Below are 25,225 nucleotides of genomic sequence, written 5' to 3' on the forward strand. Positions count from 1 at the left end.
GAATGTGACATAAAATTAAAATGCACTTAGATGCGCAAATATATGTTGACAAATGAGGTGTTATCCACGATGTTGGCAACATCTCCCAGCAACACTTCAGGATTCAGAAAATATTAATTTCCTATAACATTATTAATGCAGAAGTGGTAACCTGCACACTAAAGGAACGATCTTCAAATGGACCCCTCTAGGTAGCTTTTTCCATTTGCTTCTGACTATCAATCAAATTTGATGATAGACTTATTTCTTTTAACCATTTTGTTATTTTGAGTTTCTGAATTTGCGAAATCACTTTTCACTTGGGACAGGATCATGGAATACACGAACATCCCTCCACTACTTTGTGATTTAGTCAGAACTCTTTATCAATTAATCCTCATTAAACTGTAAAAGAATTTGCAAAGAATCCTGAGTGAAAACTGTTCAATGATTACAAAGTATCAAACACTTCACAAAACAGAGTGAATACATGAATGCAGAGATGCCTAAGAACCTAAAAATGCACATGCATGAAAAGGTGTTATCACAGGGTGTTGGCAACACTCCTGACAACATCTCGATCCTGTTTATAATGCACACATACTGAGAGATTTTCTTAGGCTGAAAAATCTCTCAAAATCCAAAGCTTTTGTGAAAATATCAGCTAATTGGTTATTAGTTCCTACAAACTCAATTAAGATCATGCTTTTCTCGACCAAATCTCGAATGAAGTGATGTCTAATGTCAATGTGTTTGGTTCGAGAGTGTTGTACTGGATTTTTGGATATATCAATGGCACTAGAATTATCACAGTACACAATAGAAGTATCACTCTTAACACCATAATCATTCAACATTTGATTCATCCATAGGAGTTGAGAGCAACAGCTACCTACAGCAATGTATTCAGACTCGGCAGTAGACAAAGAGACACAATTTTGTTTCTTGCTGTACCATGACACTAAATTATTTCCCAAATAAAAACATCCTCACGAAGTGCTCTTTCTCTCATCTAAATCCCCAGCCCAATCAGCATCACTAAATCCTACCAAATTCGAATTGGTTCCTATGTTTAATGGCCTTTAGGTGAGTAATTTTTGGATTAGACTGGTATCTAGCACATAAATAAACACTATACATGATATCAGGTCTAGTAGCACTTAAATATAAAAGACTACCAATCATGCTTCTGTAGAGGGTGTTGTCAACACCTTCGGCAACATCCTCTCTTGACAGCTTTTCATTTGACCCCATAGGTGTGCGCATGTGTTTAGTGTTATCATTCAGAAACTTTTTTACCAGATTTTTAGCATACTTGCTTTGACTCAAGAATATACCATCATGCATTTGTTTTACTTGTAATCCCAAAAAGTAAGTTAACTCACCAACCATGCTTATCTCGAATGTAGAGCACATTCACTTAACAAAATCATCAACAAGTTTATCATTTGAAGCACAAAAAATTATGTCATCCACATAAATTTGGCAAATTAAGATATTACCTTGATACTTTTGCACAAATAAAGTCTTATCCACTTCACCTCTTTTGAATCCAATATTCAGCAAGTACTTGGTGAGTCTCCCATACCATGCATGTGGTGCTTGCTTCAATCCATGCAATGCCTTTTTCAACTTATACACATAATCAAGATGATTTGGATCCTCAAACCCTTTAGGTTGTTTCACATAGACTTCTTCATTCAGGATCCCATTCAAAAAGACACTTTTTACATCCATTTTAAAAAGTTTCATACCCATGTTACATGAAATAGCAAGCAAAAGTCGGACAGACTCAATGCGGGCTACAGGAGCAAAGGTTTCATCAAAATCCACCCCTTCAACCTGTGTATACCCTTGAGCTACCAACCTAGCTTTATTTCTTATGATGTTTCCCAACTCATCAGTTTTATTCTTGAAAATCTATTTAGTTCCTATGACATTACCATGAGTAGGACATGGTACCAAGTACCAAACATCATTCCTCACAAATTGTTCTAACTCTTCATGCATATCATTGACCCAAAAATCATCTTTTAAAGCTTCTTCAACCCTTTTTGGTTCAATGTTTGACACGAAACAAGAGAATCTTACCTGAGAATATGTAGAACTCATGCACAGTAGACCTGCCATCTTTCGATAATCAACTTTTTCTTTCCTTCGAGTTTGCAAGTCTCCATATACATCTCCAATTACCTGTGAGGTTGGGTGATTCTTCTGAATTCTGCTTGGAATATTCTTTCCAGCTTCATTTACCTCACTGCTTTCATCAGTATTCTCATCAGTAGGCTTTTCAACTTTTGAATCTGGATTTTCTGTAGGAGGTGTTGTCGGAGGTGTTGGCAACACTCCTTTGACAACATCTATATTTTCAGAATTGTCCAGCAGATCATTAACATCATCCTCAGCTGTTTTCTTCTTTAGAACTGCAAAGTCATCAAAAACAACATTAATTGATTCAACAATAGTTCTTGTTCTCAAGTTATACATTCTATAGTCTCGGCTATTTGATGAATATCCTAAGAACATACACTTATCAGTCTTTGCATCAAATTTAGCAAGATGATCTCTATCATTCAAAACGTGACAAACACATCCAAAAACGTGAAAATATTTAAGGTTTGACCTCTTTCCCATGAGAAGTTCATAGGATGTCACAGTAGTACAATTCCTCAAATAGACTCTATTTGAAATATGACATGCAGTATTCAAAGCTTCAGCCCAAAACTGTTTTGAAATATTTTTAGAACTAAGCATCACTCTTGCCATTTCTTGCAAAGTCCTATTTTTTCTCTCGGCTATCCCATTTTGTTGTGGAGTTTTAGAGGCAGAATATTCATGAGAAATATCTTTCTTATCACACAAGCTAGCAAACGAAGAGTTTTTGAACTCCTTACCATGATCAGAACGAATTCTGATTACCTTCAGATTGTATAGGTTTGAAATTTTGGTGAGCAATTTCTTGAATGCATCAAATGTGTCTGATTTTTCTCTCAGAAAGTTTATCCATGTGTATCTTGAAAAATCATCCACACAAACAAAAGAGTATTTCTTACCACCGAAGCTTTCAGCATCCATTGGACCCATCAAGTCCATATGCAAAAGCTCTAGGCAGCGTGTTGTCACAGATGTTGGCAACACCTCGTGTGACACCCTAGTCTGCTTTCCTTTCTGGCATGCTTCACACACAAATAGAATACCAGATTTTAAGTTAGGCATACTTCTTACAGCATCTAACTTACTCAAGTTCTTTAATGTTTTGAAATTTTCATGACCCAATTTTTAATGCCATAGATCAAACTCATTCACTTTTGTGTGCCTACAGGCCATTTCTTCTCCGAGTTGATAACAGTTGTCGGACGACCTTGTACCTAACATGACACATAGATTTGATTCATCAAAAACTTTACATAACTTTTTATCAAATTTCACATGCAAATTATCATCACAAAGTTGGCTTATGCTTATTAGATTTGCGGTTAATCCTTCAACATGAAGCACATTGCGAAGCTTGGGCAGTCCAGCAACATTCAGAGTTCCCTTTCCAACAATGTTTTCCTTTGAACCTCCTCCATAGGTTAATTTTCCACTTTTCTGTTCGACATAATCAGTGAGAAACTTCTTGGATCCTGTCATGTGACGAGAGCTACCGCTATCAAAGTACCATGCACCTGAAACATTAGTCCTCAAGGCAGTATAAATCATATGACATTGAATATCAGCTTTTGGTACCCAAATCTTTCTTACATAAGATCTGTTTCTAGGGATGTTGTGAGGAGGTGTTGGCAACACCTTAGGCAACACCTTCGATGCAGATCTATACCTGTAATATTCCTGCAGCTTAAAACAATATGGTTTGATATGACCAGGTCTATGACAATAGTGACAGATGTACTTACGTTTCCTTAAGAGCCATTGAAGGAGCAGCAGATTGTGGATTTGGTTTTGGAGGTACAATTGGTGAGGCCTTTTTACTTGAGTTTTCTGAACTGTTACTTTCCTTGACAAACACAGGGCCTTTCGAACTTTCACCAATCTCAAAAATGCTATTTTCAAATCCCAAACCAGCAGTACCATCTCTTCCCATCATGAGTAGAGAATCAAGCTTGGAGGTGCTTGAATTAAACTTAGCCAATGTAGCCTTTGCCTTTCCGAGTTCTTCCTTCACTTGGCTTAATTCAATGTCTTTCTTACTCAGTATGATTTTCAGTCTTGACACATCAGCCTTTAGATCAGAATTTTCTTTTAAAAGGATAGTATTCACTTTGTTCCTTTCAATCCAATCAGTATGTAATTCTTCAAACATCATCCGAGCTTCTTCTATAGACATTGTCTCTTCACCTGTATCATTATCACACATATTATCAGTAATGGAGGAATTCAAACAGACTGACCTTTGGAAGGTGTTACGGCCAGGTATGGCAACACCTGCGGCAACACCTAAAGGATTGACTTGAAAATTCTTCTTGCTTTCCAGTAAGGCAGATAGGGCAGTATGACTCTCTTCATCTTCATGTTCTTCTTCTTCAGACTCTTCATCACTCAAAGATGTGTTCATCCCTTTCCTAAGTGTGTTGGCACACTCATTTGCATAGTGTCCAAAACCTTGACAAGCATGACATTGAACCTTGTCCAGCTTCTTTGAGACAAACTTCTTCTTTTCATCAACCATCATCCGAGGCTTAGAAATATCAGTAGGTTTCTTTGGTGATTGTTCTGGTCCAGTGATCCTCAAGGGCTTGTTGGAGAACATTGGAGTCTTGAATTTTTGATCCGTCTTTCTTGACTCTTTCATCCTCTTCAGATAATCATTGAACTTCTTAGTCATGAGAGAGATCGAATCTTCTCCTAAATCAGATTGATGAACCTCTTGATGAAGTTGAACATATTCCTCATATGAAGGTTTTGAAGCTTGAAAAGCTATTGATTTTCCTTTATCCTTCTCTTGGTCTGAATTATTCATCTCAAAGACTTGAAGAATGCTAATCAATTCAGTCATCTTCATCTTTGAAGTGTCCTTTACTTCTTCAAGTGCCCATATCTTCCCATTGAATCTTTTAGGCAAGGATCGAAGAACCTTGTTCACCATAGCTTCACTTGCAATAGGTCCTCTGAGAGCGTGAGCCTCAGTAGTTATCTCCCTAAGTTTTTTATCATACTCAACAATAGTCTCATTCTCATCCATCCTGATTCTCTCAAGTTTAGCGTTTAACAATCTCAGTCTTGTTCTTCTCACACTATCAGTCCCTTCGCAGTGTTCTTGAAGAGCATCCCATGCATCCTTAGCAATAGTGCAGTCAGATATGATTTCATACATCCTCATATCCACAGTTGCAAGGATTGCATTGAGTGCCTTAGCATTGTAGCTTGAGCTTAGTGTTTCCTCGGTAGTCCAATTTTCTTCTCTCTTGATGATATAGTCTCCGTCGTCATCTTGCGTTGTTGGAGAAGTCCAACCAGTCAGAATACTTTGTCAAGAACGAACATCCATAGCTTTAATAGTATATCTCATTATATGCTTCCAAAGTGCGTAATTAGCTCCATCAAGAATTGGAGGTTTGAGAAACGAATTCGAAACAGATGATGAGTCCATCTTATTTCCCTGTAATAAAATAAGCAACCAAGATCAGTTCTTAGTGTATCAAGAAGATGGCTCTGATACCACTTGTTAGGAGAATCATAGTTGCACATAAACAGTTTGAGGTGTTGTCACAAGGTGTTGTCAACACCTACTATAACACCTTGAGTAATTTGCAACGGAATGTAAGTTAAGCGTGTATAAAATAAATAAGCAACCAAATAAATAGACTCAATTGAATTAAGCAAGAGTATAAATACTCTTGCAGCGCCTCAGGGCAAAACTTCACTAGAAAACTTTCACAGAGTGTTACATACCCTAATACTAGTGACTATTGTAAAAATCAATTTCTCAAGACAAGTGAGAAGATAAATAATAAAGTTTCTCCAAAAAAAACATTCTATATGTAATAAATAAAACATAGTAAGGAGAAAAACTCTTGAAGCCAAAACAAGTGAGATGTAAACACCCTTCGATCAATAATATTCGAGTGTTCTTCACGGCTTCAAGCAACCACGACCGTGACAAGCTTCAGAGATTCTCCCGTATGTATCTATAGCTCTCTCTCCGTCTCTCTATATCTCGGTACTCTACCTTGTAGGCGTATGTCATCAATAAATAGAGCAAGAGTCTTTCTTTAGAATGTTTCTTTGTAGGCACAGGACTCTAGATCTTGATCAAGGCAAATCTGCACAATAAAGAATTAAATCAATAGATATTAGATAACATAATATTCTGATAACTTTAATTAAATCAAGTTATTCAAGGAATTAAATAACTTCATGTCCAAGAAAGGCAAAAGATAATTAATAAAATCTTTTTCAAAATAGGATGATTTTAAGGAATAAAATATTCCTTTCACTTGTTTTGCTGGCTTCATCTTCACTTCACTCGATAACCCGACACTCTATCTGATATATATATATATATATATATATATATAGATATATATATATATATATATATATATATATATATATATATACCTCCATTGATTCTACGCACCAAAATTTTCATGTTGAACGTTTTAGAACAAGAAAAAAATCAAGGAAAATGACATATTGATTACATGTTATATTTGAAATTACAAAATATTATCTTTTAATTTTATTTGAAAAAACTCTTTCAAAAATACATTACAGATAATTATGTAATTTCACTAGTGCAATTAAGTAAATGTAACCCTCCATATATACGTAGGATACCAGGATCACTCAAAAAAATAAAAAATTAAGACGAAGCGCAAAAGCTCCAAGTAGCTAGAATAACAAATATTCCCCACAAACTATGCTCATTGGTCTTGCCAAGCAATTCGTCTTCCAAGATACAGTACTAATTATTTTGAGATAGTAGGCATTCCATAACAAAAAATTTATGAACCCACAAAAATTTTCAAATCCATTCTATATCATCTTATGCAATTTCAATCATAATTGTGTGGGATTTTTAAATGCACCCACCCCACCCCATATGAGTGTCATTTTCAATATATCCATCGAACCCTCCCCAAAATCAGACCCATATAATTGCAACCTTGAATTTTTCGATCCGAACAAGTCAAAGATTTTGAAATTCATTAATCCAAACGCAACGAGCTAATGTTTATTCCTTTTAATTCTTGAAATTAATCGCTTCCCACCATTATGTAATATATAATTAATTAAAATATATTATCAGCTTCTTTCTTTTAATTTTTTTCCCTCTCCATAAGTAGCAACGCAAATGTAGTCTTGGAGAAAACCCATTACTAAATTGCCTAAAAAAAGAAAAGAAAACCCATTAATTGGAGAACTATGCTTTTTTTACCTTAAATACTAAAGACCATAAACCTTTTCTGCAAATTCCCATTTGCCTTTGATTTCCCTTTAAAACTTTTAAGTAAATAAAGGAGATAAAGCAAGAATCTAGCTCCTCCAACGTCAAATCATCCTTTATTTACATATAAATTTTACTTTTAACTAGTTTATTACCTTAAAGAACATAACCCTTGTTCTCTGGTTACATGGCATATAATCACTAAGCACATTGTATTTACATCGAAACTAATATATTTTAATGTAATCCACTGGTGGCTCTGAAATGATCTAAAAATTGCTCACTTAGTAGCTAGGGTTCTTTCTTGTTGCCACTATAAATACATGGGTTGCTATTCCATTCTCAGCCAGCAAATTAAAAGTCACCTCAAGTAAGAAATTTTCTCTTACATATTATATGGCAAAAATGTCATCAGATCCTCTAGTGATCGGTAGAGTGATCGGAGATGTCGTGGATGATTTCTACCCCACCGTGAAGATGTCGGTCACGTACAACTTGAACAAGCACGTGTACAACGGGTACGAGCACTTCCCTTCCACGGTTGCTTCTAAACCTAGGGTTGAAGTTCATGGAGGGGATTTGAGATCATTCTTCACCCTGGTAAATAATGTATATATATTGGGGTTTTTTCCTTCTTTTTTTTTTTTTTTGCTATTTATAATTTCTGCGAATCTTGTCATGCTTATTTCTTGTTAAATTCTTGGTGGCTTGTTTTTCGTGTTGTTTTGTTCAGATCATGACAGATCCTGATGTTCCAGGGCCAAGTGATCCATATCTCAGAGAACATTTGCACTGGTATGCTTAGCAATTATGTTTTTAGAAGAATAATTAAATGGATATATATATATATATATGTTTTAAAGTATAATGTTCCACACCCGGCCCTTAAAAAAATTGTTGGGGACACGTCGAAAAAATATTCAATAAGTTTAGCGGATTTGTAGTGTTTTGTTTTTTTGATCCGCCGTAAAAAAATGTTATGACTTTCCTCCGGCCATGAAGTTAACCACGGTACATCGCGGCTGATGTTATGGATCAAAGAATCAATTTTTATTCGGGTTATCGATGAGCAAAATATGATTTTGTTAGGGTTACCAGTATTAAAAAAATATAAGAGTATATATGTCATGAATTCATCGAGTCTTTTGGAATTTTGCTGTTAGAAATCCGACGCGGAAGTTCAGTGGTTATATAATTGATGCATTGCATTTCATCTTTTGTTCCATGTTCAAGGAAACAGATGCTAAAAGAGCACTTGTACATGCATATCATTAATTGAGTACTGAAAGCAATAGTACTTAATGTTGATAAAATTATAATTAGTATATATTAATTTCTGAATGGTCAAATATAAATATTTTATCAAAAAGGAAACCTATTTTCAAAATTTCTTGCCAAATTAATTTAGTTGAAGATATATTTAAGTGTCAAAAATTAGTGAATATATACCTTTCATCACGATAACACATTTTATTTTGTTTTTTAAAAAATAAAATGAAATATCAACTAGACTTTTAACATACTCGACACAAATTAAAGTAAAATTATTCATCACTAATTATTCAGTTCAAAACAAGCCTATTAATCCAAAACAACGATGGGATAATAATTTTGTTTTTTTCTTCATACTTATATTATTAATCTCATCGAACCAGAAAATCACTATGAAAGATGTAATAATATGCAACTCTAACTCTAGAAAATTATCAAGGTTAATTTTAACTACAGCATATTCCGATCCAATTATAACATCTAATTCTCTTTAGCCAAGGGGCTTGAACAAAATATAATGTGTGAAAACTATATTTTTTATCAAGTATATTTCACTTTTTTTCTTCAATTTTTGTCCACAATCTCGTCAAAGTTCATCATGTCTTGGTATGCTTAAATCAACAAAAATCGATATACATAAAACTAAGATTGAAATTTGACATAATAGATTACTCAGATAACAAATAAGAAAACATATATAGAAGACCAAGGATGCGATTTTTCTATATAATTTTAGCAATCTATTGTTATTTATTACCGTATTGTCTAAATAATTTGGGGCGGATATGCTTACAATGCCAATTATTCATACCACATGATATGTTCATATTCTTACCACACCACCCATGTTTATCTCGACTGTACCCAAACTGACTGACATGATAACTTGATTTGACAAAATTCACAGGATTGTTACAGACATCCCAGGAACCACGGATTCCTCGTTTGGTATGCGAAAACCCATTTTGACTAATATTATATATTTACTAATTTATTATTATTATTGATAATATAAAATCAATAATAACATATAATCAAGAAAACAATAAAATATAATACAATACTATATATAAAACAGGGAAAGAAGCAGTAAGCTACGAAATGCCGAGGCCGAACATCGGAATCCACAGGTTCATATTCCTGCTGTTCAAGCAGAAGAAGAGACAATCGGTGATGAAACAGCCGGTCTGCCGGGACGGATTCAATGCGAGGAAGTTTGCTGAGGAGAATGAGTTGGGTCTTCCCGTCGCCGCCGTCTTCTTCAACTGCCAGCGGGAAACTGCTGCAAGAAAGCGTTAGAGGCTTCCTAGGTTTTCACTTGAGTATCATAAATATTGTTGCAACATGTGTTCCAAGCTGATCGTCTTGTACTGCCTTGATTTTAACTATTTGCATAAGTTTAATGGGCAAAATAAAATAATTTGTGGGGTCATTCAAATAAAAAATATGTGAAAATATTTTTTTTGGTCCATTAACTTGTGCATGTTTTTGTTTTTATTCATTAATTTTTCAAAATATGTTTTGTTACACTGACTTTTAATTTTCAGTAATTTTGGTCCAACTGCACAAGTGTCAGCTAGATATTGACACACGTCATCATTCTCCGGGTGACGTGTGTTAATGTCTAGCTGATACAAATACAGTTGGATCAAAATCACTGAAAATTAAAAATTAGTTTACCAAAACCAAAATTTAAAAAGTTAATGGACCAAAACCAAAACATGGACAAGTAAATGGAGCAAAAAAAATATTTTCCCTAATTAAATCTTCATGAGCTGATAATTAAATATCAATACTATATATGTTTGTCAGGTTACTGTTTTTTTTTTTTTACAAATAAAAAAAAAATGGTGGCCAACTAAATTATCTAAGAATGGTATAAGGCATCTAACTACTTTGAAATCACTGTTACCAAAAAAGAAGAAGAAGAACATGTAAGTAATCAAGTACACAAATATGAAATATACATAGATATCTATGCTTCTAAGTATAGTATGACATCTTTAACTACTTTAAGCCATGCACGCCTGCCATTAATATTATGGATCGAATATATGTTATACGTACAAAAATCCCACTGATACTTTTAATTAATTATCTTACAGTGCCGTTGAATGAGACAGCAGATGCATAGAGTATTTTAGGTAATTTTAACTGTCTGTTTTTGTACTTGTCTAAAAGATTACTCGTAAAACCGAAGGATAAAAAGTACACAGAAAATGTTGCTATCACCCCAAAGTTTCTGCTTGAATTGCATGCATTTTTCAATTATGGCAGCGGATTCGAAGGCTTTTTAGCGTTAAATTTGCTGTGAGGGGACAATTGATTCGCCAAGTGTGCTTGTTAATTAGCTAAAGGATTTGGAAATGACTGATGTATACATTTTTGTTGAAAGTTGAAACTATATACACCCAACTAATTATTGGTCTCGAGAAGATTTTACCTTGTCTAATTATATATATAACTCAAAATTTCTTCAAACTAGACGACAACCAAAATATAAGTTTCGATGACTCGAGTCGCTCGGCTAGCATGACAATTGTTGCTCAAGGACAAAATATATATATATATATACATTTTCAACTACCCAACCAATGTTGTTCAACTCGTCCCTGACAACTAAAACACAGTACCGTGTTTTAGTGATACGAAAAATTAAAAAACAACTAAAACCGATACCGGGTTTTAGTGATCGGGGACGAAGTAGTCAGAAATGATTGTGCAACTGAGAATTACTATATATATATATATATATATAACAAGATGTTAATATTGTGGCAATCAAACCAGAAGATCGTAGAGCTTATAACTTACATGAGTTGAAGAGGTGAAAGACAATAACACATGTATCACATTATATATGAAAGGGTCCGTGTCCTGATTTAATATTTAATGATCAAACAACCAGGATTAATTAATGTAAACAGCGAAAACGAGTTAAAAATTTGCGTTTGGGCCTACAAAAATTTCGGCATGACCTATTCGTAAATAGGACATCCCAAAAATCTGTACAACACAACCAGCAATATATACTCGAAAATAGAGTCACAACTCCAATTTACAAACCTATAGCCGCACTGGCCAGGACTAAACACATGCAGAGCCGGCAAGGCTCGATCACACAAATAACAATTCAAAACAAGGTCCAAAACTATTTATACAGATACACAGGGCATCACCCCGGCAAATATAAAACTCGCTAAACTGATATATATACATATATCTGGGAACTCGACTCCACGCTCGCCTCACTGGGTACCACTAGATGACGCTCCACCAGATGCGTCAAATCCCCCTGGATAACCTGCTATGGAATCACAAACAACCACAACATAAAAAGAAAACAGGGGTCGGACCCCAGTACGACGAACTATAAAAATTACGACAAATATAACTGACATGAATAAAATCAAGTACAATGCAATGAAATGCAATGTAATGCGTGACAGGTATTTATGAAATAAGGGATACCAAAAGGAGTCCAAATAATCGTATCACAATAAACTCAGTGGCCACCCGTGCCAGGAATGCAGCAGACCTCGAATCATCACTGCTAATCCATACACGTAGCATCGGAGGGTGACAGGAGCGACCCGTCCAGCCTCATGCTGTCATCAGGAGTGTCGTACGTAGCATCGAGAGCACGGTTGCTACCCGCTCGGTCTCGTGCTAACTCAGGAGTGCAATAAATAATGTCACTCGCTCCATCGATGACTCAATACATCTCAAGAGATCAATATCAATAGCAATCAAAGGAGTCAAGGCTCAACGTGCTATGAAAAATTAGTAAAATGAGTGAATGCAATCATATAATCCACATAAGCACATAAAACATGTTATCACTCATTACAAAATACTTAATATCATTACATGCCATTATAGGCATCGTAATATAAACAGCTCATACGTACCTAACCAATTCTTAATTTACCATAGAAATTATCCCAAATATTTCTCGGATATTCCAATCCCAAATTTTCAGAATCTGTAATTCCAGAAAAATTGCTCATAAATCCTAAAATTCATATTTAATATTAAAACATCCTATTAATGAACAAATATCGAATATACGACTCTAAAAGTCGAATTACCTAAATATAAATATTCTGAAATTTCGAAATAATGCTAGAATAATTTCGGAAAAATAGCCAATACCTCCAATCGAGTCCGATATAATACCTACAACCAATAATAAATCAAATATTAATTATCGGAAGTCGATTGAATCAAAATTCCCAAAATTCGAAACACTAATCTCGAAATCTACCTCAAATATTCGAATTAGAGGTCTAATCAACCGAAACAACAACCCTCTACACTCCGGCGGCGATCGGCGACGGCGAACGGCGGTGAACAACGGCGGCTGGTGTGACGGGTTTCCGAAAATCTCAATAAAAATATGAAATATAGGTACCGAAAGATAGCTCTCGTCGAGAGGATTTCAGAACTATATTTACTTTTGAAATCCGGCCAAAAACGAAGGAGATACGGAGATTTGAAGCGATAGGAAAATTTGAAGAAAAGAAACAAAAGAAATGAAGAAGAAGACGCGAGATGCGATGCAGGCGGATGGAGGAGAGAGAAACGGTGGAAAATAGCATATATATATATATATATATCATATATCTGTATATGGATATGTATTAGTTTAACGTGTATCTTGTTTTATTCATTCGGGGTTTAAACTTGACCCGGTTTGAGTTATTTCAACTCCTATGTGCTCTCAAAATGCATGTTAATATCGTGTATAAACCGATATTTCTAAATACATATTTTTTTTAACACAAAAATTAATTAATATAGTAAAATCGGGTCCTTACAATATATCTTGCTTAACCTTCAATTATTAGGATTCTTGAATCAAATCTTTTGGTCGAGCATGAGATTACAAAAGGGGAGCATGATGGATTGCCCTTTCTTTATAAATTCTGCCTTGATAATTAGGAAAATTTATAATTTCTGTCATGTTTATGTATTTGGATCTTTATAATTTTGAATCTCTGTATATGTTGCTAAATTTCAATTTTAATCATTATATATATATATATATATATTTCAATTTTTGACAATTTTACTCATATATTCATCGAATTAAGTGCTGATGAGGTTCGGGGTGGTTCGGTACGGTATTGCGGTATACTGTACCGAATACCGCATACCGTATCAAAAATTTTGGTACCGAAATTTTCGATACCGATATCGTACCAAAAAATTCGGTATGACATAAATCCATATCGATACCGTATCGAAATACCGAATACCGAAATTCGGTATGGTATCGGTATGATACCGTATATACCGATTTTTTTAAACTGTTTTTTTTAAATATCGGTATACGCGGTATCATACCGATACCATGTATATTGATTTTTTTTCGGTATACCGAAATACCGAAAATTTTAAAATCTTATACCGATACCGATACCAAAAATTTCGATATATACGGTTTTTTTTCGGTACGGTAAAAGCAGTATGACGACATTTCGATATTTTTCGCCGGCGGCCTAGATGAGGTGTTCTACATATAGGATCTACGTCGAAAAATGGATTAAAATTAAAAAAAAAACAAAAACAAAAAAGACAAAATGGGAACCAAAATTGTTTTAAAAATTCGAAAAAGTGCGATTTTGCATTTACCGTAATTTTAAAGAAATGGTCAACTATTTATAAAAAGCCATACTATAGAGGCTGCCGTACTTTTTTAGCCTCTCCCATAGACAAAAAGACTAGTCTTTGTTAGTTTTTTCAAACTAGCTCCTAAAGCTTTTATATAGGAGTATAGGAGAAAGAGTATGGTGGAACCAATTTCAAAGTTTCAACATATATATCTACATATATATATAAATATATATAATTGTCCATTTCTCATTTGCAAGCAAGCCATTGGGGCAGCTGAGGGGGGGTCACTACTTTAAGGAACAAAGTTCAAATTATTTTAAAAACAAAATATACATCAAACCCACAAATTGAGGTGAAATTAACTTTAAGCTGTACTAATCGTTCAACATGATATGATTGAGCTAAAGTTTGTTCTTCAATCAAATATTTACTCTATTATAAAATTAAACCACATATTTCAGGGGTCATTTTGCAACATCACGTAATAAGCGTTCTGATATTAAAAAAAAAAGAGAAAACTGCAATTTTGATTCTATATATTTGTTACTTTGCGATTTTGGTCCTTTATATTTTTATATTTCTGTTTTAGTCCTGCATGTTTCGATTTTCGGCAATTTCGGTCCTTTCTATTCGAAAATGCTGATGTGGCACTGTACACGTGAGCTCCACATCAGCACTGCATTGGTGCCACATCAGCGCCACATCGGAAAAATGACTAAAATTGCCAAAAAAAAATAAAGATACCGGACTAAAACTAAAATCTGAAAATGTAGAGAACCGAAATCGCAAAGTGACAAACATACAGGACCAAAAAAACAATTTTTCCAAAAAAAAAATAAACAAAAATGTCTACTGTTATACTTCATGATATATATTCCTTGTGAAAGCAAACTAGTACTACAGCTAAATTCAATGATTGGAATCTTATCCAACCTTGTTGAAAGCGAACATAAAATATTATTGTGACTCAAATTAATTAGCACAAGTGACTAATTCGAAACAAAAGATACAAAGCACAGTAGTGTCCTTTAATTTGTACGTACGCACACACCTAAACATGACTTGGGGAATTGCTGCAGGTAGAATCACAACAGTTCCAACCGTAGCTATCGTGTTTAACAGAGAAGCCACCAAGTACAGGCCACCCCTCCTCCATTTCTCGACAAGTATTTTACATATACAGGGGATTGATTATTAATTTAACCACAGAATTTCAAAATATATATACATCATGCACAAATTTATAATATATATGATCATCCATTGATCTGTCTTTTCTTGAATCCCACAGGACTCAATACCAAAACCTAAATGTATAGCTTCCATCAAATGTTCGATCTCAAATATATATATCTACACACACACACAATACTTGCACGTGTATATATATATATATATGTAGTATGTACTACTGGTGCATGTGAATCTTTTTCTTTATCATGCATATATATATATATATATGCTTTATCCATGAAATTAGTGCATGGGATATTGGAGCAGATATAATATAGCTAGCCTAAACTTGTGCCGGCCTTTTGTACGTACAAGTGAAAAATGCATAGAATCATTAATGTGCCAAGAATTCGTGCTCTTAAGGCGGATGCAAGTTTGAAAACAGGGGCTGAGATTTTAAGGCCGATAATTTTAACGAGTGTGTGTGTACGTATATATATATATATGGTGATAATTATTTTAAGATCGAATATATTGCTGTTATATTGAAATTAATAAATACAGTACCAATGATACAAACATTGTGGATATATATAATTTGTCACATCATGCCTATTTCAGCGCTCGTTGCAACGTCGAAGGCTTGGAATAAAATATAGTGTTTGGGAGAGCCTTAGCACGTCTCAGTTTTTTAACAAATATTTGAAAATTTTGTTGACCAAAACAGAGAATTGTTTTCTACAAGTTCTGTCAAGACCATATTAATTAATTGGCCGGTCTATATGACCGAGTTAGATAGAGGCAACGAGAAAGCCTCTGACGTGAATATCCAAGCTCTCGAGCGGCTTGAATCGACTCCTTGCAACACAACTAATCTTCTCATGAACAAGGCCTTTAATTTGCATGATAGAAAGCGTACCCATGAATTCTTGGAGTTGATTACTGCACACCAAAAATAGCGGTTGCGGGTTCTGGCGTAAAAAAAAAAAAAAAAACAAATCTAAACTTGCCTCGACATACTATGTTCTATTAGGCCAAATTACCCAACGATTTTACCCAAAACCCGATTGGGCTTGAATATGATTGGTTTAATGGTGTTTCAATCAGGAACTTTCGCTTCCACTTTTTTTTTTCAACAAAATATCGAGTCTAACCCGGCCAATATCATAATTATATTTGACTTATTTATATATACTAGAAAATTGCACGTGCAATGCACGTGACATGTGATAATAATTTTATTAGTTGATTGTTTAGTTTTTTTAATTAAATGTTATATATTTTACTATCAATTCAAACTTCGATAATAATGATTTGATATCTAATTATTTAATGAAGTGATAACATTATGTCTTTAATTTTTTCTCATTTACGATCGATTTGTAGTATCTAATCGATGATTTTATGTTTTATACCTTGGCTTTAATTTATTTTTTTATGTAATGACTTTAAAACAATAAAATATTTTATATATTTGTCGAGAAATGTAAAAAAATACGTTGGTTTTTTATAAATCGTAGGACTGAGTGTTTTGAATTTTATTAAAAGCTATATATAGTTGATGATATATAATTGTGCAATTCAAATATTAATTTAATTTGTGTAACAGTTCAAACACTACATTTTGATTGTTTTACATAGCAACGAGATAATTATTGTACCCAATAAACTCCATTCCAATAATTATGTTCGCAATCAATGTGAATCGAAATCATGACCTTCACTTTGATACATATTGTATGGTCAAATGCTTATTGCATTTTCAAAAATTATAGCCATTGGTAACAATACTAGCTAATCCAATATTTTAAACTATCTTGTATCTCAAACATCATGTTTTGATTATTCTTCTCAATATGAATAGTTATTAAACTTCAACAAAAGTAATATCTCTTAAATAATAAATTTATTTCTATTGATTTTCAAGTTAAAACATTAATTTATTTGAAAATAAATAATTTTTCAGTTCCATTAACACATCACATTTTGATTTTTAGTTAATTGATTTGTCAAATTTAAGTTTTGATACACTAATTTTTAATTTTGACTATTTTTAATCCGATTGTTGACGTGACATCTAACAAGTCAACAATTTTTGAAGTCACATCGTTATTATAATGTCCATGTTAGTATTTTTGACGCAAAATAAGCATTTTCTAGTGTCACCACAACAATTAGGTCTAAATAGATTAAAATAAAATTTAGTCTACAACAAACAAATTTTGAAAACTTAGTGACCAAAACCTAAAATTTAAAAATTTAGTGAAAAATAATAATAATTTTTAAATTTGAAAGTTTTAGTTGGAGATAAAATTTGATCTTATATGAATAAAGTGTATCTAAATCGTATATATTTTTTTACGTCTGATAAAACATGTTGTCCATATGACTTGCTTTATTTTCAAGTTTTTTGTTCATGCATAATACTTTCACAATTTTTTTGCATATATTTTCTGGCGTATTGAATAACTTTGTTTCGTTAGGTTTGAAAATCAAATTCAATATACATTGAATAATAATTTAGCATATAAAATAATTAATGTACTCCTAACAAAAATACAATACACAATAAATTTTTCTAACATAAACTCTTATGTTAAAGTATTAACAAATTTATGCCAAAAAATTAATTTAGTCATACAATTATTTATTTAATTAATGATAAACATAATTATTTCATAAGTTTGTCATAAAAATCTAAAATATTAATATGTAGTAAAACATTTTTTCCCTTTTTCTGAAAAATCATATACATATAATATGCAACAATCAAGGTAAACTTTTTTTTTTATATAATTTTTATTTCTTCAAATCTTGTAATATTTTTTTTCAGTAAACTATCATGGTTAGATTACATAGTCAACACCATTAGTTTTATAATATTATTCCTAAAATCTGGAATATAAAAAATTTTAGTTAGATTAATTACTAAATTCAAAAAAAAAATAAACGAATTAAAACGAATTGATTAGATAAAAGAGGAGAATATTTTTCATTTATATGTGAAATATAGTCTCGATTATTTATGATATGATTTTACTTGTCTTGAATCAGATGGCTAAGTTAATGATTTAATTTTTTTTTCGTGAAACTGTAATGACCGAAATATTATGTTAAAAAGTTTAGAAGCCTAAAATAGATCTGGCCAAGGGCCGGGTTGGGCCCGGACCCAGCCCGTGGTCAACGGGCCTGTTAACCGGGTCAACGGGTCCAACCTGAAATCGGGACCGAACCGGCGGGTTGGCCAGTTCAACCCGACGGGTCCGACCCTCCGGGTTTGCCGGGTTGATCCAGCGGGTTTACCTTTTAAAAATATTATTTTAAATAATTTATTTAAATATGTAAATATATTTGATACCCACACATGGGTGAGATTTGAACCCAAAACCAAATCATTTTGGGACCTCATTCTTGCCAGCAGGCCAAGTGTTAATTTTCCAATTAATTTAAATTTATAATTTATTTGATACCCACACATGGGTGAGATTTGAACCAAAAACCAAATGATTTTGGGACCTCATTCTTGCCACTAGGCCAAGTGTTAATTTTCTAATTAAATGTGATTGAATATAATTAAATGTTATAATATTTTTTTATACAAGATATTTAAAGTTGAAATTTAATATATTTTTTATTGAGATAAATAGAGTTTTTAATATAAGACGTTGAAATATAATATATAATTTTATTGAATAAATATAATAAATATTTTATTGATATACATATAATTTTTAATATAAGATGTGAAAAGTTGAAATGTAATATATTTCTTATTTAATAAATATAATATTTTTTTATTGAACTAGATAGAGTTTTTAATATACAATGTTGAAAGTTGAAATGTCATTTATTTTTTTAAAATAAATGTAATATTATAAGATGTTAAAAGTTGAAATATAATATATTTTTTATTTAATAATAAATGTAATAGCTTTTTTATTGAGATAATGAAATATTTGATAGAGTTTTTAAAATTCAATTGTATAAGTTTTTTTTTTAAAAAAAAAAAATAAGGGTCGACCCGGACCCGGAATCGCCGGTTAAACGAACCCGGACCCGGACCGGAACCGGCCACGAGCGGGCCGGTTAAGTGTCGACCTATTGCCGACCCGGACCCGAACCGGACCCGGCCCGTGGCCAGGTCTAGACTAAAACATAGCGATGCTGATAAATGTTGAAAGTAAGTTGTCAAATTAATATATTTTTTAGATTAAGATAGCTATCAATTAATAAAACTTTAACTTTAGAACATGAATTAAATATTAATAATTAATTCACATAAAATAAATAAACAGACATAAATTAAATACTCACTAAAAAAAGCTACAAAATGACAACTTTGAAAAAGACTTAAAGTTAATCATTAAATGAAATAAAATAAATACAAAACTGTAAATTTTTAACTAAATGACCACTTTTATATAGATAAATATTATATTATAATGTAATTCAAATATCAACATGAAAGTTAGTAATAATTATATATTTTTAAATTTGAACAAAAAAATGTCAGTGTTGATTACACTTTTAGTTCAACACTAAAATATTTTTAATCCCTAAAATTTTTTAAAGGATTACATAGTTAGTTATCACCATTATTTTTATAGTCCCCTTTTTAAAAAAATGGAATACCAAAGATTTTTGTTAGATTACCAAATGCAAAAAATAAACTAATTGATTGAATAAAAGAGGGTAATACATTTCTTATACAAGTAAAATAAAATCTCGATTTATGATATGATTTTATTTATTTTGAACAAGACGGTAAAATTTAATAACTCGGTTGAATTTTTTGTTTTCTAAAAGTTTAATACTAAATTATGTTAAAAATTTTAAAACCTAAAAACATAGCAATGGAAATAAAGCTTGAAAGTAAGTTAAAAAAATTAATAAATTTTTTAGATTTATAGACAAAGAAAAAATATAGTTTTCAATTGATAAAATTTTCGTTTCGAACATGAATTAAATATTAACAATTAATTTTATTTACAATAAATACATAGATACAAATTAAATACTTATTGAACAAAACTATATAATGAATAAAAAACCTCAAAAAATCTTAAAAATTACAAAACTAATTAAAAACAAAACATTAAATTCACAAATAAAGCGCTACTTTTATATGATATAGATAAATTGTCAATTATATATATATATATATATATATATATATATTATTAGTAAGTATTATATGATCTCAATCCGAACCAAGTAATCTCTCGTGTTCTTATGTTATTTTCTCTACTGTGATTGTTGTTTTGGATATATAGTGCTATCTCTGTTCTTGTTTCTGGAGGTAACCATAAGATTACAACAATTAATTTGTGCATGATGTATATATATTTTGAAATTCTGTGGTTAAATTAATAATCAATCCCCTGTATATGTAAAATACTTGTCGAGAAATGGAGGAGGGGTGGCCTGTACTTGGTGGCTTCTCTGTTAAACACGATAGCTACGGTTGGAACTGTTGTGATTCTACCTGCAGCAATTCCCCAAGTCATGTTTAGGTGTGTGCGTACGTACAAATTAAAGGACACTACTGTACGTACTTTGTATCTTTTGTTTTTGCCATATAATATGTATTGCAAGAGAAAATTTCTTACTTGAGGTGACTTTTAATTTGCTGGCTGAGAATGGAATAGCAACCCATGTATTTATAGTGGCAACAAGAAAGAACCCTAGCTACTAAGTGAGCAATTTTTAGATCATTTCAGAGCCACCAGTGGATTACATTAAAATATATTAGTTTCGATGTAAATACAATGGGCTTAGTGATTATATGCCATGTAACCAGAGAACAAGGGTTATGTTCTTTAAGGTAATAAACTAGTTAAAAGTAAAATTTATATGTAAATAAAGGATGATTTGACGTTGGAGGAGCTAGATTCTTGCTTTATCTCCTTTATTTACTTAAAAATTTTAAAGGGAAATCAAAGGCAAATGGGAATTTGCAGAAAAGGATTATGGTCTTTAGTATTTAAGGTAAAAAAAAAAAGAGCATAGTTCTCCTATTAATGGGTTTTCTTTTCTTTTCGTTTCTTTTCTTTTCTTTTCTTTTTTTAGGCAATTTAGTAATGGGTTTTCTCCAAGACTACATTTGCGTTGCTACTTATGGAGAGGGAAAAAAATTAAAAGAAAGAAGCTGATAATATATTTTAATTATAATATTATATATTATATAATGGTGGGAAGCGATTAATTTCAAGAATTAATAGGAATAATCATTAGCTAGTTGCATTTGGATTAATGAATTTAAAAAATTTTGACTTGTTCGGATAGAAAAATTCAAGGTTGCAAATTATTTTGATGGGTCTGATTTTGGGGAGGGTTCGATGGATATATTGAAAATGATACTCATATAGGGTGCATTTAAAAATCCCACACAATTATGATTGAAATTGCATAAGATGATATAGAGTGGATTTGAAAATCTTTGTGGCTCATAAATTTTTAGTTGTGGAATGCTACTATCTCAAAATAATGAGTAATGTATCTTGGAAGACGAATTGCTTGGCAAGACCAATGAGCATAGTTTGTGGGGAATATTAGCCATTATAGCTACTTGGAGCTTTTGCGCTTCGTCATAATTTTTTATTTTTTTGGGTGATCCTACGTGTACACGGAGAGTTACATTTACTTATATATTGCACTTGAAATTACATAATGATCCTTAATGTATTTTTGAAAAAAATTTTCAAATAAAATGGAGAGATAATTTTGTAATTTCAAATGTAACGTGTAATCAATGTGCCATTTTCCTTGATTTTTTTCTTGTTCTACAACGTTCAACCTGAAAATTTTGGTACGTAGAATGAATGGAGGTATATATATATCAAATAGAGTGTCGGGTTTAATTGATCGAGTGAAGTGAAGATGAAGTATTTCAGTTTGGAAATGTAGGAATCCATGGTATTGAACTGATCAATGAATAACATAGATTATTCTGTACATAATCAAAGATCTATTTATACAGATATATAGAACCGCTATGTAACTACTTCTAACTGCTATATAACTTATCTTGTAACTTATCCGTAATATCCTTCCCTCAAGATGTACTATAGATGTTAATGACAGACATCTTGGAGAGTAGAGTTTGAAGCGTGGAAGCTGAAAGAGGTTTGGTGAACATGTCGGCAAGCTATAGACGGGAGCAAATAGGTAATAACTTGATTGTTCCTTCCAAAATCTTTCCACGAATAAAATGACAATCAATTTCGATATGCTTAGTCCGATTCATGAAACACAGGATTTGTAGCAATGTGTATAGCGGACTTATTATCACAGAAAATTACAGGAGGTGAAGACAAGATGATGTTGAAATCCTTGAGCAACTGAATTAGCCAAAAAACTTCGCTAAGGCACGATGCTCCACTTCGATGGATGACCGGGAGACCGTAGCTTGCTTCTTGGACTTCCAGGAAATTAAAGAATCACCCAAGAAAATGCAAAACCCAGTAACAGAGGCCCAATCAGCATCTGAGAAAGCTCGAATATCAAGAGAGGATGACGAAGGAAAAAATATACCTTGTCCAGGATCAGCCTTAAGATAACGCAGCAGATGATGAACAGCCCGTAAGTGTTGGGTCCGTGGCTTGGAAACAAACTGACTAAGCTTGTGGACTGAATACATGATGTCGGGTCGTGAAAGAGATAGATAAAGCAATCGACCAATAATTCGACTATACTGGGAAATATCTTTGAGTGGCTCGCCGGCATCATGAGTGAGATGAGAACGAGAATCCATAGGAGCCTTCATCGGTTTACTTGATAGGAAACCCGTGTCCTCTAACAACTGTAAAGCATAATGACGTTGGGACAAAAAAATCCCCTTCTATCAAGACCGAGGAAATATTTGAGCTGGCCCAAATCTTTAAGCTTAAAATGTCCTTGGAGAAAAGTCTTAAGGGATTGAATTGTCGAAGTAGTTGGTCCGGCGATTATAATGTCATCCACATATACGAGAAGCGCAACAAATGAAGAGCCTGCCTCTTTTGTGAAGAGGGTGTAATCAGATTTTGATTGAGTGAAACCAGTAGCAAGTAAAGCTTGGGAGAATTTTGTGTACCATTGACAAGAAGCTTGATGAAGACCATAAATCGATTTGTTCAGTTTACATACAAGCTTGAGAGAATCAGAACAATGCAGAGTATCTGGAGAATAACCAAGCGGTAAATCCATGTACACTTCTTTGAACAAGTCATCATTAAGAAATGCGTTATTGACATCAAGTTGGGCAAGATGCCAATTATGTGTGGCTGCCAAAGCTAATAATACCTTTACGGTTGCAAGCTTGGCAACAGGAGAAAATGTCTCAACTCCTTGTTTAGTGTAACCTTTGGCCACTAAACGTGCTATGTGTCTATCAATAGAACCATAGAAGCATATTTGATTTTATAAACCCAACGACAACCAATGGGAAATTTTCCAGGAGGTAACGGAACGACTTGCCAAGTGCTATTGGCCTCCATCGCATCTAACTCTTCCTTCATTTCCTTGTTCCACTCGGGAAATTTAATAGCTTGATGATAGTATTGTGGCTGTGATGAAACATTTAACACAATCGTCTTGTATGATTTGTTACATAGTATAGGATAAGTATATTATATATAATATAAGGATAAATTAAGAATAAGTAAAATGGTAGGATACTATGTTGAATGTGTGATATGATTTTAATAAAGTGATTAAATTTATATATTCGATTTTAATGACAAAATTAACCCTATCGTAATGTGGAGGAGAATGAGACATGTTTAGAGTTTAGATGTTTTTATATGTGGAGGATAATCATGTTTTTTTGTAGTATTTTTTTAGTTATATTAAATTTATCACACCAAATCAAAGGGATATATAGTCCCCTAGTCAAAGCATTTATCAAGTGCCCATTGAATTATCATGAACTTTTTAAAAATGAACCAAGCAAGGGATTGATGAAGATAATTTATTAATCACTCACTTATCATGTGTATTTTGCTATGCCTTAAGGTATTGATATTAACGGCATCTTTTATGGAACATGGCCAACATGGTTTTGTAAATTAACTCATCGTGTTTTGATGTATTCCTTTTGAGTTTTGCTCATGAGCTTTACGAGCTCGCTCGATAAATCTTTGATTCGTATTCGAGCTTATCGAACTCGAGCCGAATTCGAACATGTTCGAAATTTTTTTCGAGCCGAGCTTGAGCCAAAATTATTATGTTCGATAGTTCACGAATAGTTCGCGAGCCTTAATATTTAATTAATATAATATAATTATATAATAAATATATATACATTTCAAACTATAATTTAAAATAAATATATTATGATAAATAGATTTATTATTTTCTTCAATACAAATTTTAAAAATTTTGTATTTATTTGTACATACTTGACCATCTCTATTTTTAACACCGTTCAATTTATAAAATCTATATAATTTATTTAAAAAAATGTTATGAAAGTCTGTCGAAAAATCTTCAGGAATCCATAGAATTCTTTTTATAATTCTGTGTCATTCTATAAATTGAAAAAAATCTATCTAATTACACAAAGTCTGTCATTTTTTAAATTAACTAAAATCATTAAAAATCTGAATCAAATACACTCCCCATAATGTATGTTTATATTTCTTGTTTTTTTAGGCATATATTTCTTGGTTTTATTTTATTTTAACTAGTATTTCATCCGTGTGATGCAGAGACTATATTTTATGTATAATATAATTTACATTAAATTAAAATTTTGACTATAAAAATAAAATATAAACAAATTTAATTTTACAGTGAGTGATTAGAATAATG

General features: G+C 32.4%; 1 protein-coding gene and 1 long non-coding RNA gene across 3 annotated transcripts; one reads left to right on the forward strand and one right to left on the reverse strand.

The window, feature by feature from the left end:
• Nucleotides 1–7,765: 7,765 nt before the first annotated feature.
• On the forward strand, nt 7,766–10,042 carry LOC140891515 (protein CENTRORADIALIS-like). 2 transcript variants are annotated; one of them, XM_073300038.1, is made up of 4 exons: nt 7,766–7,969; nt 8,103–8,164; nt 9,549–9,589; nt 9,720–10,042. In XM_073300038.1, the coding sequence occupies exons 1-4, from the start codon at nt 7,766–7,768 to the stop codon at nt 9,938–9,940; spliced, it is 528 nt and encodes a 175-aa protein (XP_073156139.1). In that variant the 3' UTR covers nt 9,941–10,042. The 2 variants fall into 2 exon arrangements, with proteins under 2 accessions (XP_073156139.1, XP_073156140.1); XM_073300039.1 differs by having other exon boundaries at nt 7,816–7,978.
• A 2,080-nt stretch (nt 10,043–12,122) lies between these two features.
• Nucleotides 12,123–13,196, reverse strand: LOC140893304 (uncharacterized). The gene is made up of 3 exons (XR_012153094.1): nt 12,909–13,196; nt 12,733–12,820; nt 12,123–12,626 (listed from the first exon to the last, which is right to left on the reverse strand). It is a non-coding gene; the product is annotated as an uncharacterized lncRNA (long non-coding RNA).
• Nucleotides 13,197–25,225: the final 12,029 nt, after the last annotated feature.

The sequence above is a fragment of the Henckelia pumila genome, chromosome 3 (assembly GCF_033568475.1).
Source record: "Henckelia pumila isolate YLH828 chromosome 3, ASM3356847v2, whole genome shotgun sequence".
NCBI lineage: Eukaryota > Viridiplantae > Streptophyta > Magnoliopsida > Lamiales > Gesneriaceae > Henckelia > Henckelia pumila.

What these genes read in the sequence shown, in the direction of transcription:
- LOC140891515 (XM_073300038.1), top strand. Translation starts at nt 7,766, where the DNA reads ATGGCAAAAATGTCATCAGATCCTCTAGTGATCGGTAGAGTGATCGGA. An exon ending in CTCAGAGAACATTTGCACTG is followed by an intron (nt 8,165 to 9,548) that starts GTATGCTTAGCA and finishes CAAAATTCACAG; the next exon opens with GATTGTTACAGACATCCCAG. An exon ending in AACCACGGATTCCTCGTTTG is followed by an intron (nt 9,590 to 9,719) that starts GTATGCGAAAAC and finishes TATATAAAACAG; the next exon opens with GGAAAGAAGCAGTAAGCTAC.